The sequence below is a fragment of the Notothenia rossii genome, assembly GCF_949606895.1.
Source record: "Notothenia rossii genome assembly, chromosome: 3".
NCBI classification, from domain to species: Eukaryota; Metazoa; Chordata; class Actinopteri; order Perciformes; family Nototheniidae; genus Notothenia; species Notothenia rossii.
In genome coordinates, this window is record NC_136901.1 from 94,827,706 (window position 1) to 94,842,580 (window position 14,875).

At 42.0% G+C, this 14,875-nt stretch overlaps 2 protein-coding genes across 2 annotated transcripts in view; one reads left to right on the top strand and one right to left on the bottom strand.

Moving 5' to 3' along the window:
• LOC307032686 (uncharacterized protein) overlaps positions 1 to 14,875 on the top strand; it is a 528,358-nt gene that overhangs the window by 411,958 nt on the left and 101,525 nt on the right. The gene's annotated exons all lie outside the window — the stretch shown is intronic.
• Positions 3,373 to 14,875, bottom strand: part of mgat4b (alpha-1,3-mannosyl-glycoprotein 4-beta-N-acetylglucosaminyltransferase B) — a 67,356-nt gene continuing 55,853 nt past the window's right edge. The window contains exons 9-15 of the mRNA XM_079667958.1: positions 9,526 to 9,656; positions 9,308 to 9,415; positions 8,121 to 8,314; positions 7,899 to 7,977; positions 6,806 to 6,893; positions 6,255 to 6,367; positions 3,373 to 4,852 (exon numbers count right to left, since the gene is read on the bottom strand). Coding sequence (XP_079524084.1) covers positions 4,829 to 4,852; positions 6,255 to 6,367; positions 6,806 to 6,893; positions 7,899 to 7,977; positions 8,121 to 8,314; positions 9,308 to 9,415; positions 9,526 to 9,656 — 737 coding nt within the window. The 3' untranslated portion in view covers positions 3,373 to 4,828. The remainder of the gene's footprint in view (positions 4,853 to 6,254; positions 6,368 to 6,805; positions 6,894 to 7,898; positions 7,978 to 8,120; positions 8,315 to 9,307; positions 9,416 to 9,525; positions 9,657 to 14,875) is intronic.

The window sequence follows — 14,875 nt, forward strand, 5'->3', positions numbered from 1 at the left end:
ACCAACGTTACTAGTAAGAAATGCAAAATGGTTACACGCAAAACAACCACAGTTAGATGCAAACACACTGAAGAGACGCAGAAGGACCACTAGGGGGCGCTAAACCACTGTGGTTGTGAAATTACCACAATGTGAGGCATAAAGCAACCAGAACATAGACAGAAAGTGGCATAAGAACTTCTCCAAAGATGCATAATGTCTTAAAATTGATGCCAAATGATCAAAAATTGACGCCAAATTATCAAAAATTGATACCAAATGATCAAAAATAGAGACAAAATGACCCACAAGTGATCAAAATGAGAATAAACGTATACAAAGAACAGAAACAAAGCCGCTGAAAATACAAAACATCGAAAAATGTAAGCACACAACCTCAAATGTCCACTAAGAGACACACAACTACACACAATGACCTTTGACAATGAGTTCGGGGGGACTTCTTCCTGTCACATGTCGGGGTCACACTTCCTGTCACATGTCGGGGTCACACCTCCTGTAACATGCCGGGGTCCCATCTCCTGTCACATGTCGGGGTCCCACCTCCTGTCACATCGGGGTCACACCTCCTGTCACATGTCGGGGTCACACCTCCTGTCACATGTCAGGGTCCCACCTCCTGTCACATGTCGGGGTCACACTTCCTGTCACATGTCGGGGTCACACTTCCTGTCACATGCCGGGGTCCCATCTCCTGTCACATGTCGGGGTCCCACCTCCTGTCACATCGGGGTCACACCTCCTGTCACATGTCGGGGTCACACCTCCTGTCACATGTCAGGGTCCCACCTCCTGTCACATGTCGGGGTCACACTTCCTGTCACATGTCGGGGTCACACCTCCTGTCACATGTCGGGGTCACACTTCCTGTCACATGTCGGGGTCACACTTCCTGTCACATGTCGGGGTCACACCTCCTGTCACATGTCGGGGTCCCACCTCCTGTCACATGTCGGGGTCACTCTGTCACATGTCGGGGTCACACCTCCTGTCACATGACTTCTTTAAAAACCTATAAAACACACTTTGGGTTTTCCTCTGAGATGAAACGAGAGACGTGAGGCGGACACTTGTTTAATTTTTTAATTTCTGTCTTTATTACAAGTCACGGATCGGATAAATTCATGAGATCATTTAAATATCTAAAGGATAGAAAAGACACAGGAGATTATAGCAATGCATTCAGAGCATCCCACAGAGGAAGGAGCTCCAGAGGCTCCACGTTTACTAAATATCTGCAACTAAACTGATGGAAATAAATGTATTTCTGCCTCAAATCACTCTGTTTGTTCCCATAGATGTATTAGTGCACTTCAATAACTCCAGGGTGTTGTTTGTTTTAATCTGTGCACATTGTTGGGGCTATATTCGGTTGGAGAAGACGTTTAAATTGCATGAAATGTTGTTTGAATTTATAGAATTTCAATATGAAGCAGGCGCTAGCTGCAGGTTGTTTTCCTTATTGTATTATACAATATGGGAGTTTGAATGGCTCTCATCCGGATAGGTGAGACACCGGGGTCGAATCAGGTGTCAAATTCAAGTAGGGGTTAGGGTTAGGATAAGAAGTCAAGTTGGAACAATAAACAAAAATGAAAACAACAGGTCAACTAAAGGTCGTAAAACTAGAGAGCCGTTCAAAAGAGCCGTTTTTTAAAGGGGCGGGGTTAATAGGGGGCGGGGTTAATAGGTTTGTGTGCGAAATAATCACCAGGATAATGATTGATTGTATCGCTAGGAATCTACTTTTACTCACAGAAAAATGTATAACTTGCTACATCTCTCAGCCAGCCGAACTCCTGCTCAAGCAGCACGCGTTACGCCGTCATCTATGGAACATTCAGGAAAGCAGGTTGCCGTAAAGGCGAGTGGATTTATGGCCGGCAGAGAACCAACGATAAGAAGAACGGCTCTTCGGTACGACTCGGTTCCCTTCGTTCGTACCGAAGAGCTGTTTAAAATAATCGGATCGTTCGTGTCACATCACTATTATACACCTAACTTACATAGTTAAAGGTTTTCGATCATTGAGAACAAACAAAGTGTTAAAGGTGGGGTAGGTTGGAGAAACCAGCTCGAGTGCGCTAGAATTTGAAAATACACAGCCGGAACAAATCTGCCACTTCCTCACAGAGCCCCTCCTCCAACACACACGAACGCGCACATGACCAATGAGGGCAAGAGATAAGTTTGTGCACAGATGGAAGGCTGACAGGCAGGTAGGCCATCCAGTTACTTTAGCCGGCTCAGATGATTGGTCGTACTTTTTACAGCGCCACGGCTTCCACAGATGATATTTTTTATGGATTTTTTGTCAAAGCATTTAATATATTCATTGCTATCGGGATGTTAAAAGCATTCCATGGAATATAACAACAAGTGTATCTCGAGCGGCCATGGCCGTGGGAAGTAGGGGTGCTGAGGGTGCTGCAGCACCCCCTGGTGGAGGACAGGGGATCTGCACTTCCACAAGATTAAATACCAAAAAAAAGAATTTCCAGCCTTGATGTAACAACATTCCTAATTAAGTAAAGATAACACCCTTTTCACCCCGGTTACATTTTCCATTTGCCCTGTACGATGGGCGCTGTAGTGATAAAAGTGGAGGATGTTGGCTTAGCAGGTGCCCGCAGCTCACAGCCAAAGTGAGAGAGATAGAGAGAGGGGATACCGCGGTACCGGCGGGGATTGTTGTTAGCTTCTGCTGCGCTAACGGATATAATAAGCTGTTTCTACAATAATGTGGAGGGAGAGCTCTCCTGTCAGACTGAGAGGCTCAGTGAGGTAAAGGACTCTGAGTGTTTAGATAGTTGACTTTAGTCTAAGTTATCTCAGTGGGTCTCAAACGTTTTGATCACAGTTTATGTAAACAAATATTTCCAAGGCACACCTTTATAATTATTAGGATAAATAAAACCAGGTTTGAAATCATTCCAATGTATACTATAGGACAGTAAACCAAAAATATCGTTTAAAACTGGAGAGATTTAAAAATAAGCATAAATAAATAAATGTTAACTGATAAACTAAGATATGAATGAACAACACAAATAAAATAAGTTACATTTATTTGTTATTGGCTATGGTAGGTTATTGGAAATGTTCACATATTTATTTGATTAATAAAATGCAAACCGATCTTTTTCATATGGGTGTTTTAGAGTAGTATCCGCTAGATCAGTCTCTAATTGGGCGCTCAAAGTGCACCAGATTGAAGCATTTTACTTTAAAATGTTAAAAAGGGGGGGCACCCCGGACCCCCCTAGAGGATGTGAAGTCCACCCCCCCAATTAAAACATGTTATAATACTAAATGCATTTGAAGCCTTGTTATATAAGCTTTCCACCATGTCAATATGTTTCTCTTTTTGTAGTGTATTGGTCTTTTGTAGAGGTTTTTCATTGCCAGCTAAAATCTTGCCTATAGCACATTGGTCAGAACCAGCCCTGGTGTCATCCCCACAGCACCCCCCATTTGAAACATGTTCCCACGGCTAGTCGAGCCGGTTTCTCAAACTTACCTACCCCACCTTTAAAAGAGCCAAACGTAATAATCTCAGGAAACACGAATGATACCAGAAGATGAAGAGGAGGGCTGAATGATACCAGAAGATGAAGAGGAGGGCTGAGTGATACCAGAAGATGAAGAGGAGGGCTCATTCACATGTGGGGAGATTCTTTATCTTTTTATATCATTTTCTACTACTTTTTTACCAAATGTCTGAAAGAGAGACTGAAGATGAGACGAGTTGACGTGTGTGACATACTGCAGTACAGCAGAGTACTTTAAAGTACTGTAAAGTACATCAAAGTACATCAAAGTACTGTAAAGTACATTAATGTACTTCAATGAGGTACTGTAAAATAAATTAAAATACATTAAAGTACATTTAATTATATCAGAGTGCTTTAAAAGTAAAGTCATTTCAACATTAAGGTACTGCACAATACAAAAATAACTTAAAGTACATTATACTAAATTAAATAATTTTATATTAATTTAAAGCAGAATACATTCAAGTATTTGAAAGTATTTTGAAATATTGTAAAGTACCTCTCAGTATTTGAAAGTATTTAAAGTACCTCTCAGTATTTGAAAGTATTTTAAAGTACCTCTCAGTATTTGAAAGTATTTAAAGTACCTCTCAGTATTTGAAAGTATTTAAAGTACCTTTCAGTATTTGAAAGTATTTAAAGTACCTTTCAGTATTTGAAAGTATTTAAAGTACCTCTCAGTATTTGAAAGTATTTAAAGTACCTCTCAGTACTGCAGGACAGATGAAACCAGAGAGTGAGTCGTGAAGGCCGCAGTAAATAAAATACACTTCAAGGTTCGTTAAAAAAACAGCCGTCGTCAGTTTCAGGTCCGAGGCAGCAAAGCATTCTGGGAACTGCTCGTGTCTCTCCGTTAAGGCGAAGGTCTGAACACACACACACACACACACACACACACACACACACACACACACACACACACACACACACACACACACACACACACACACACACACACACACACACACACACACACACACACACACACACACACACACACACACACACCGAGGGCATTCCTATGGTAGTGTGTACTTATACAGAGTACTGTGGGGGGGGGGGGGGGGGGGGGGTAGCAGCAGTTTCCAGTTTCAGTGTTTACCTTTATGTACATTAAATACACTTTGATACAGTCTCCAGTTAATCTGAGAGTCTCTCTGCAGTTTCTCTCTGCAGCCACAGGGGGGCGCTGTGCCCAAAGAGAGGAGGGGGGGGCTCTCTGCAGGGGGGCGCTGTGCCCAAAGAGAGAGAGGGGGGGGGGGGGGGGGGGGGCTTCACTCTGCTTTCTTTATGAAGATCTGGGAGAAAAAGCAGAGAACATTGTAAATACATAACACTGCAAACAATCCATTATAGAAATACATTCAAAAAACACAAAGATGACAGAGAGAGAAAGACGCCACTAGATTATACAACGGGCCCCCCTAAAACCCCAAAAGATACAAACACAAGAATCCTTTAATCCTTAATCCATAGGACAGGAGAGAGGAGGAAGCAACGGATCAAAGAGACAACATTAAAGTATAATGTTATTCTTAGATAGGGTTAATGTATTAAGTACTTTCAATATTCAGACTTCCTGTGCATGATCACAAGAACGGTTGACCCCTCAAACAGAGGTCAGAGGTCAATCTGAGGCTTCACTGCTCTTTGGTGCAGAGACATTGTAACGACGGGACGCCGTTACTAGAGCTCTCGTGGACATGTTTATATAGCGCTATCATTGTTTTAATAGGTATATTGACGACAACTTCCCCTTTCCCCATGTCTGTTGCTGATTGTGTGCACCTGGTGCCCTGTGTTGTCTCCCTCCCCCTCACCTGTGTCTTGTTAGTCTGTGTGTGTATTTAGGTGCTGTGTCTTGTTAGGCTGGTAGTGTGTGTTCACGGAGAACAGCAGGATTGAGGCTGTGAACTTTGTGCACATTATTTTAATGAATGCCCACGTCGGGTTATATTTTTGACGTTCTGCCCCTGCCTCCTTGCTTGGTCGGGCCGCTCAACGGTCAGTCTCACAGACATTAACCCTTAAACACCAGAAATACTTTAAAGTGTTAAGTGCTCCATAAACCTGAAGCATTCGTCTGTCTGCATCTTACACCTTATCTTAATGTCAACTAAATTAAACGTGAAGTTAAACTAAAGATATGCTAAACGTGATTGAAAGTAGGGCTGAACGATTAATCGATTTTAAATCGCGATTTTAAAATGATGTGATTATCAAATCAAATTCAAAAAAATTAAATTCAAATGAATTTGTTTTTGTTCTTGTGTGTCAGTCATCCACACCAATCAGAAGTGCTGTGCTCCACATGTACCAGCCATTGTTAACCAATCAGAAGTGGCCCAATGATAGAAGGTGATAGACAGATTGATCCAATCACCTGCCAAGTGCTTTTGAAAGTGCCTGCCCTTTCCAAATGGCTTCCAATGGACAAAAACAAATATCGCAAATCGAATCGCAATATTTGTCAGAAAAATCGCAATTCGATTTTTTTGCCAAAATCGTGCAGCCCTAATTGAAAGCAAGCCTAACTTAACAAAACTAAACGTAAAAGTACACATAATATATACCAACAAGGAAGCTAGTGTGCATCAGTCCCCTGAGGAACCCCTTTCTTTAGAGAACATTAAGGAACCTCAGATCTGTTCCTCAGACGCGGTTCCATAATGAGAACGGGTTGAGTCCCGTGGCTCTCACCTCGCTGAGGATGACCCACACTGGAGAGTCTGTCAGAACGGAGAGTCTCATCGCCTCCAGCGGGCCGAAGGAGGCATCCACCTCCCCCTCCGCCACCCCCCCGCCGAATGCTCCTGAAGGACAAGAGAGCAATGAACTACGTTTCCCACAATGCACCGCAACATCTTTTTAAAAACACAGTGTGAAGTTTTGTATTTATATTAATTCCCGTGATTTCAGTGTGATAATCCCTGAGAGGGTTTACTCAAGTGAATTCAAGTGTCTTTTTATTATTTAATTAATATGAAATATTTATATGTTAAATGTTAGAAACTACAAAAACATTCTAAAAAAGATATTCTTGTCACTTAGAAAAATAACAAAAGGTGCAATAATAACGGCAACAATCCAAATGAGTTTTTCTGCCTTTATTTAACCTCCTCATCCAGTGCTTCTGTGTTTATTTTTGTTCATTGGTCTAACTTGACTTTATCCTAACGTTGACCCCTGCTGGGATTTGACCTCTGATTTGACCTCTGATTTGACCCCTGATCTGACCCCCGGTCTCTCACCTATCCGGATGAAACCGTCCTCGGTCCGATGATACTTTGGTGTTCTCTCTCTGCCCTCCGTCAGAGCCTCCTTCTCCGCCTGGATGTTCTACACACACACACACACACACACACACACACACACACACACACACACACACACACACACACACACACACACACACACACACACACACACACACACACACACACACACACACGATCAGGTTATTTATCCCTTGTTTATCTGTTATCATGTTATACTGTACATCCATTTAATATTTGTAAATTCAAAATGTATATTTTCTACTTTCTTGTTAATTTCTAGTCTTTTTAATTTGTAATGTCATGTGTTTTATGCTGCAACACAAACTGTGGGGGAAACTTCTGTAGCAATGGAGAGTCAGGACTCAGAGAGACACGAGGAGAGCTGGAGCTTTGATGGCAAACACTGACGGTTTATTTGGAGCTTCGGCCGGAGAATTCACAAAACAGGTGGTGTGTCACGAGTTGACACAGGTAGAGATGCCAAACCAATTCTGAAGAACTCTTCTGTAGTTCCAGGTTTGAACTAGTTCAGAGTGTAATAATCAACATTCTTTATCAGCGAGACTAAAGCAATATGGACCCTGAATCTAACTAGAGCTCTCGTCCATAGAAAATAATGTGCGCCAGGGAACCTTCGTCCCTGAACAGTAAACTACCTCATGGCGACTTGTGCTCGGTCATAGACTGGCAACAACAATGCGCCCAAGCTGCTTCTCCTTAAGAGAGATAGCAGCAATACCCAAGGCCGTAGACCTGTGCCGTGGGAAAGGAGAGAAAACGATGAACTGTGTTGAAGGCTGAATACCTGAGCAAATTATTCCCTCACAAAAACATTTCCCAAGTTGGGATCAATAAAGTACTTCTTACCTTATCTTATGATTGTTTCTACTTTTTTCCTCACTTCTGACACATTTCCTCTGTTTACATTTTGTATATATAACAAATTGCTTTGTTAATGGAAGAGAGACATGTTGTTAGGATGTATTAGTAATGCATGGTTTTAATCTGCTCTCAGTAACAAGAGAAACTCTCCGTTTTTATTTAATTGAAATGATGTTAAACTCACGTCGAACGGCAGCACCTCCACAGACGTGTTGAACAGTTTGTCTCCAGGGTGCTCCATGTGCCCGCTGCGGAAGAAGAACCTGACGGGAACACGGACAGACGTTTATATATATATCAAATCTGTACTTTATAGAATAATTAAAGCTAGTGTAAGGCTATTCTTTAAATATCTCAAATGTTCTTTATGTGATTGATGTTATTTATGATATCTATGTATCCCCACCTCTCGATGCGGACGGGCGTGAAGAAGCGTATCCGGATGAAGTCCCCTGAGACGGGGGTGAAGGCCCAGAAGAAGTCCTCCCCCAGGTAGGCCTTCTCCAGAGTGAAGTGCTGGTAGGTCTTCAGAGAGGTCGTGACCTCTGCCAGGGGGTTAGCGTGACCTTTGTGGAGCGTCTGCTTCCCAAAGTCCTTATCCTGAGATCAGACATACAAGGTTACCATACAGGTCTACACACACTGTTGGGAAACACTGAATGTCCTCTTCCAACATGAGAGCAACATGATATCAAAGGTATCAACTGTAGCTGAGAACATGACAGGATGTGTGATTACCTAGAAGAGCATCAGGACTGTTTGAGGCATATGATAGCTATGTGATTAACATGATGATTCAGCCTCTATGGAGAGAGACATATGACAAGCATGATCATTTCTGACGTGGAGCTAATCTGAAGTAAACATTGAATACTGCTTTCTATTCCTCCATCTTGTGACTGTGGAACTCCCTCTCTTGGATATCAGCATGTGAAGGACACTGTTCAGGAACTAGTTGATGCTCTGTATGTGATGACTCCTTCCATTCTGGAGAGGATCACAGATACATGGATCCTGAGGTTCAAGCTCAAGCCGGGGACCAGGGATTATTAATCGTATTAAGATTTTGAGAAAAAGTCCGAATTTTGAGAAAAATATTTATGTCTTAATGTGAGCATGTGTATAAATGTGTCTGTTGATTGTGTATACAGTATATAGGATATACATATTTTCATACATATACATAAATAGTTCTATATATATATTTGTATGTTCTGGGATTGTAGGAAATGGCATTACGATCTCTCTGTCTGCACACACAAACTGAAAGATTGATAATGAAGTCGACTTTGAATAAATTATGGCCTAAATCTTCTTCTTCAAATCCTGAACCTGAACATTCAGGTTTATACAAATATATCATGGTCTGAAGTCTTGAAAATGGCAAGAAACACACACACACACACACACACACACACACACACACACACACACACACACACACACACACACACACACACACACACACACACACACACACACACACACACACACACACACACACACACACACACACACACACACACACACACACACACACACACACACACACACACACACACACACACACACACACACACACACACCCTGTACCTTGAGTTTCTGTATTTTCCCGGCCAGAGAGGAGTGTGTGCCGACGTGTTGGAACAGCGACGGTTTGAAGCGAATCCTCAGGTTGGCTTTCTGTCGGTCGCAGTGTTTCTGAACCAGACAGACATGTACATACATATTTATATATACATATATATATATATATACATATATATATATACAGAGTTGGTTGTGGCCCTTTTAAAGACATTTAGACTCACGGCATCCTTCTCGGGGTTGCACACTTTGACCCACATGATGTGGTCGAGCAGCCAGTCGATGGGCTTGTCTTTGTAGAACATCAGCATGAACTCCACGATGAGAGACAGGTCCAGAGACTTGAACATCTTACCTACCACAGAAGAAGAAGAGGAGGAGGAGGAGGAGGGTTAGTGTAAAGAAACTCACAGTTGTTAGTCTGCTTTATGCAAAAGAAAAAAAAACATATTTTTCTGAAAATCCAATTGGTTTTTGGTGAATTTTCGTGCCAGATATCCGGCAGATATTTTTCCAATATAAAGAAAAAAATAATTTCTTTATATTTTGGACATTTTGTTCACATATTGAAGTCATTTTTAACACACATTTCTGTCATTTTTACACACACACACTCTATGAACTCAGTTTGGAGATCTGATGGAAACTAAAGGTCAGAAACTGAGCCTGAAATAAAGAATGAAAGAGGCCAACGTGGCGCTCGCGTCCCCTTCAGGTTCCCTCGATGTGTCGGGACGTTTCAGACTCCAGAGCTCCGGATGAGCATCGAGGCGGCGGAATAACAATAATTAGAATAAAAACCTAAAGCCTGCAGACGTTCAGAGGCCGGAGAGAAGCTAAAGTTAGAAACAGCTGAGAGACGATCTGCAGCCGGGCGTTACTGAAGGGGGGAATCACCAAGTGAGAAATCATCTTCATCATCTTCATCTTCATCACCGTGCAGCTCAGAGGTCTGCAGCAGCACGGCATCTTTAACACTGAGCAGCGTTCTTTTTACATGCTAATATCTTACTCTACTCCATTACATTTATCTGATGGGTTTAGTTTTTTTTAAACTGTGAAAACAAAATACATCAAAAATGTGAGTATCAAATATGTTTGTCGTAATTTTCCACAAATGGTGTGAAATATACTATTTAAATGTATTTCATGACTCTGTCTCATTATCATGGCTTTGTGTAAAGTTTACAGCAGCAATTATAATAATGATTACATTCATATAACAATGTGTTGCATCACCTCCAGTCGCCTCACACACATGCAGAACAAAGAGTGTGTGAAGAAACACACACACACAGTCACACACACACACACCTGCATTAACGTCACTGTCAGATTACCCACAATGCAACAGTTTCATCAGCCTCACATCTGAGTGTCTTTTCTTTAATGATGACACTTTATTATCCAATATAAAAAAATATGTGTGTGTGTGTTTGCGTGTCAATGTGTGTGTGTGTGTGTGTGTGTGTGTGTGTGTGTGTGTGTGTGTGTGTGTGTGTGTGTGTGTGTGTGTGTGTGTGAGGTGTGTGTGTGTGTGTGTGTGTGTGTGTGTGTGTGTGTGTGTGTGTGTGTGTGTGTGTGTGTGTGTGTGTGTGTGTGTGTGTGTGTGGTTTGTGTGTGTGTGTGTGGTGTGTGTGTGTATGTGTGTGTGTGTGGGTTTGGTGTGTGTGTGTATGTGTGTGTGTGTGTGTGTGTTTGCATGTCAATGTGTGTGTGTATGTGTGTGTGTGTGTGTGTGTGTGTGTTTGCATGTCAATGTGTGTGTGTATGTGTGTGTGTGTGTGTGTGTGTGTGTGTGTGTGTGTGTGTGTGTGTGTGAGGTGTGTGTGTGTGTGTGTGTGTGTGTGTGTGTGTGTGTGTGTGTGTGTGTGGTGTGTGTGTGGTTTGTGTGTGTGTGTGTGGTGTGTGTGTGTATGTGTGTGTGTGTGGGTTTGGTGTGTGTGTGTGTGTGTGTATGTGTGTGAGGTGTGTGAGGTGTGTGTGTGTGTGTGTGTGTGTGTGTGTGTGTGTGTGTGTGTGTGTGTGTGTGTGTGTGTGTGTGTGGTGTGTGTGTGTGTGTGTGTGTGCAGAGATAACACACTTAATGACATAACTGATTTGGTGTGTGAGGTGTGTGTGTGTGTGTGTGTGTGTGTGTGTGTGTGTGTGTGTGTGTGTGTGTGTGTGTGTGTGTGTGTGTGTGTGTGTGTCTGTGTGTGGTGTGTGAGGTGTGTGTGTGTGTGTGTGTGTGTGTGTGTGTGTGTGTGTGTGTGTGTGTGTGTCTGTGTGTGGTGTGTGAGGTGTGTGTGTGTGTGTGTGTGTGTGTGGTGTAGTGTATGTGTGTGTGTGTGTGTGTGTGTGTGTGTGTGTGTGTGTGTGTGTGTGTGTGTGTGTGTGTGTAGTGTATGTGTGTGTGTGTGTGTGTGTGTGTGTGTGTGTGTGTGTGTGTGTGTGTGTGTGTGTGTGTGTGTGTGTAGTGTAGTGTAGTGTATGTGTGTGTGTGTGTGTGTGTGTGTGTGTGTGTGTGTGTGTGTGTGTGTGTGTGTGTGTGTGTGTGCAGAGATAACACACTTAATGACATAACTGATTGCTTTTCTCCGCTGCATTTTAGACTAATCAATAATTCAGGTCTAAATTGTTTAATTGATCTCTGAAATGTTTGCACATCACTCCTAAATTAATTGAGACGCGAGCTGTTTATCACTGGAGGATAATCGCTGCGGCTTTCTGTCAGAAAAGTTACATTTCTTTCATTATTTATGGAAGCAAGACGGAGACTAATTATTTTTCTCGTTATGGATTAATGTGCTGATTATTTTCTCCATTAAAAGATTGATTGTTCGCTAAATATGGTGAATAAATATAGTTATCAGGAGTTTAGGTCACTTTTTTGTTTTTAGTTCTTATATATTTGATTGTGGAAATGTTCAATTGTATCACTTTTTTTAAAGGGGCCCTATTATGTTAAGACTCCTTTGTTTACATCTGAAACGTAGTGACATCACTATGGGACACTCACGCTCCTATTGGCTAGCGCTCCAACACATTGTACGTGATAGGCTAAGGGGGCGGTACATCTCTAAGCTGGTAGACCAATCACAACAGAGCTGACTGGGCTTTGGTTTCAGACAGAGGATGAAAGTAGAGACACTACATACTGATATACACCTGAACATCAGCAGGAGAGCACTCTTTAAAGTAGAGACACTACATACTGATATACACCTGAACATCAGCAGGAGAGGACTCTTTAAAGTAGAGACACTACATACTGATATACACCTGAACATCAGCAGGAGAGGACTCTTTAAAGTAGAGACACTACATACTGATATACACCTGAACATCAGCAGGAGAGGACTCTTTAAAGTAGAGACACTACATACTGATATACACCTGAACATCAGCAGGAGAGGACTCTTTAAAGTAGAGACACTACATACTGATATACACCTGAACATCAGCAGGAGAGAACTCTTTAAAGTAGAGACACTATATACTGATATACACCTGAACATCAGCAGGAGAGGACTCTTTAAAGTAGAGACACTACATACTGATATACACCTGAACATCAGCAGGAGAGGACTCTTTAAAGTAGAGACACTACATACTGATATACACCTGAACATCAGCAGGAGAGCACTCTTTAAAGTAGAGACACTACATACTGATATACACCTGAACATCAGCAGGAGAGGACTCTTTAAAGTAGAGACACTACATACTGATATACACCTGAACATCAGCAGGAGAGGACTCTTTAAAGTAGAGACACTACATACTGATATACACCTGAACATCAGCAGGAGAGGACTCTTTAAAGTAGAGACACTACATACTGATATACACCTGAACATCAGCAGGAGAGGACTCTTTAAAGTAGAGACACTACATACTGATATACACCTGAACATCAGCAGGAGAGAACTCTTTAAAGTAGAGACACTATATACTGATATACACCTGAACATCAGCAGGAGAGGACTCTTTAAAGTAGAGACACTACATACTGATATACACCTGAACATCAGCAGGAGAGGACTCTTTAAAGTAGAGACACTACATACTGATATACACCTGAACATCAGCAGGAGAGGACTCTTTAAAGTAGAGACACTACATACTGATATACACCTGAACATCAGCAGGAGAGGACTCTTTAAAGTAGAGACACTACATACTGATATACACCTGAACATCAGCAGGAGAGGACTCTTTAAAGTAGAGACACTACATACTGATATACACCTGAACATCAGCAGGAGAGGACTCTTTAAAGTAGAGACACTACATACTGATATACACCTGAACATCAGCAGGAGAGGACTCTTTAAAGTAGAGACACTACATACTGATATACACCTGAACATCAGCAGGAGAGGACTCTTTAAAGTAGAGACACTACATACTGATATACACCTGAACACCAGCAGGAGAGGACTCTTTAAAATACGTTTTGTTTGGTACCTTATGAACTTTTCAGAGACACATTTCCAGCTGTTCCAGATGAGATGTTTCGGATCAATAATAAAGTTTCTGGTCTCAGAGCTTCAGGAAAGGGTCGACATGTCGGAGACGTTTAATTATTCCGTCCGGTCTGATCAATAATCACAGAGCTGACGCTTTAATTTACCAGCAGAGCGGTTTCTGTTCAGGATCCTCTGAAGACTGAAGAGATTAACAACATCTGAGCTCCACCTTTGGAAATAGTTTTAAACAAATAGCAACGATAAACTCAAACATGCAGTATTAGATTATAAGCTTGAACGTGAATCACCTTTTCCCATCGTTTAGCCTTTTTAAATTGTGTTGCTTAGTTTTTATGTGACTTTTGTTCCTCGCTGTCACCACAGAGAAGAAGTGTTTAAGTGTTAATTATTAGTTAAAGGTCACCTATCATGCAAAATCCACTTCTTCATGTCTCTTCTACATCAACATGTGTCCCCTCTTCTTCATGTCTCTTCTACATCAACATGTGTCCCCTCTTCTCCATGTCTCCTCTACATCAACATGTGTCCCCTCTTCTTCATGTCTCTTCTACATCAACATGTGTCCCCTCTTCTTCATGTCTCTTCTACATCAACATGTGTCCCCTCTTCTCCATGTCTCTTCTACATCAACATGTGTCCCCTCTTCTCCATGTCTCTTCTACATCAACATGTGTCCCCTCTTCTTCATGTCTCTTCTACATCAACATGTGTCCCCTCTTCTCCATGTCTCTTCTACATCAACATGTGTCCCCTCTTCTTCATGTCTCTTCTACATCAACATGTGTCCCCTCTTCTTCATGTCTCTTCTACATCAACATGTGTCCCCTCTTCTTCATGTCTCTTCTACATCAACATGTGTCCCCTCTTCTTCATGTCCCTTCTACATCAACATGTGTCCCCTCTTCTCCATGTCTCTTCTACATCAACATGTGTCCCCTCTTCTCCATGTCTCTTCTACATCAACATGTGTCCCCTCTTCTCCATGTCTCTTCTACATCAACATGTGTCCCCTTTTCTTCATGTCTCTTCTACATCAACATGTGTCCCCTCTTCTTCATGTCTCTTCTACATCAACAAGTGTCCCCTCTTCTTCCTGTCT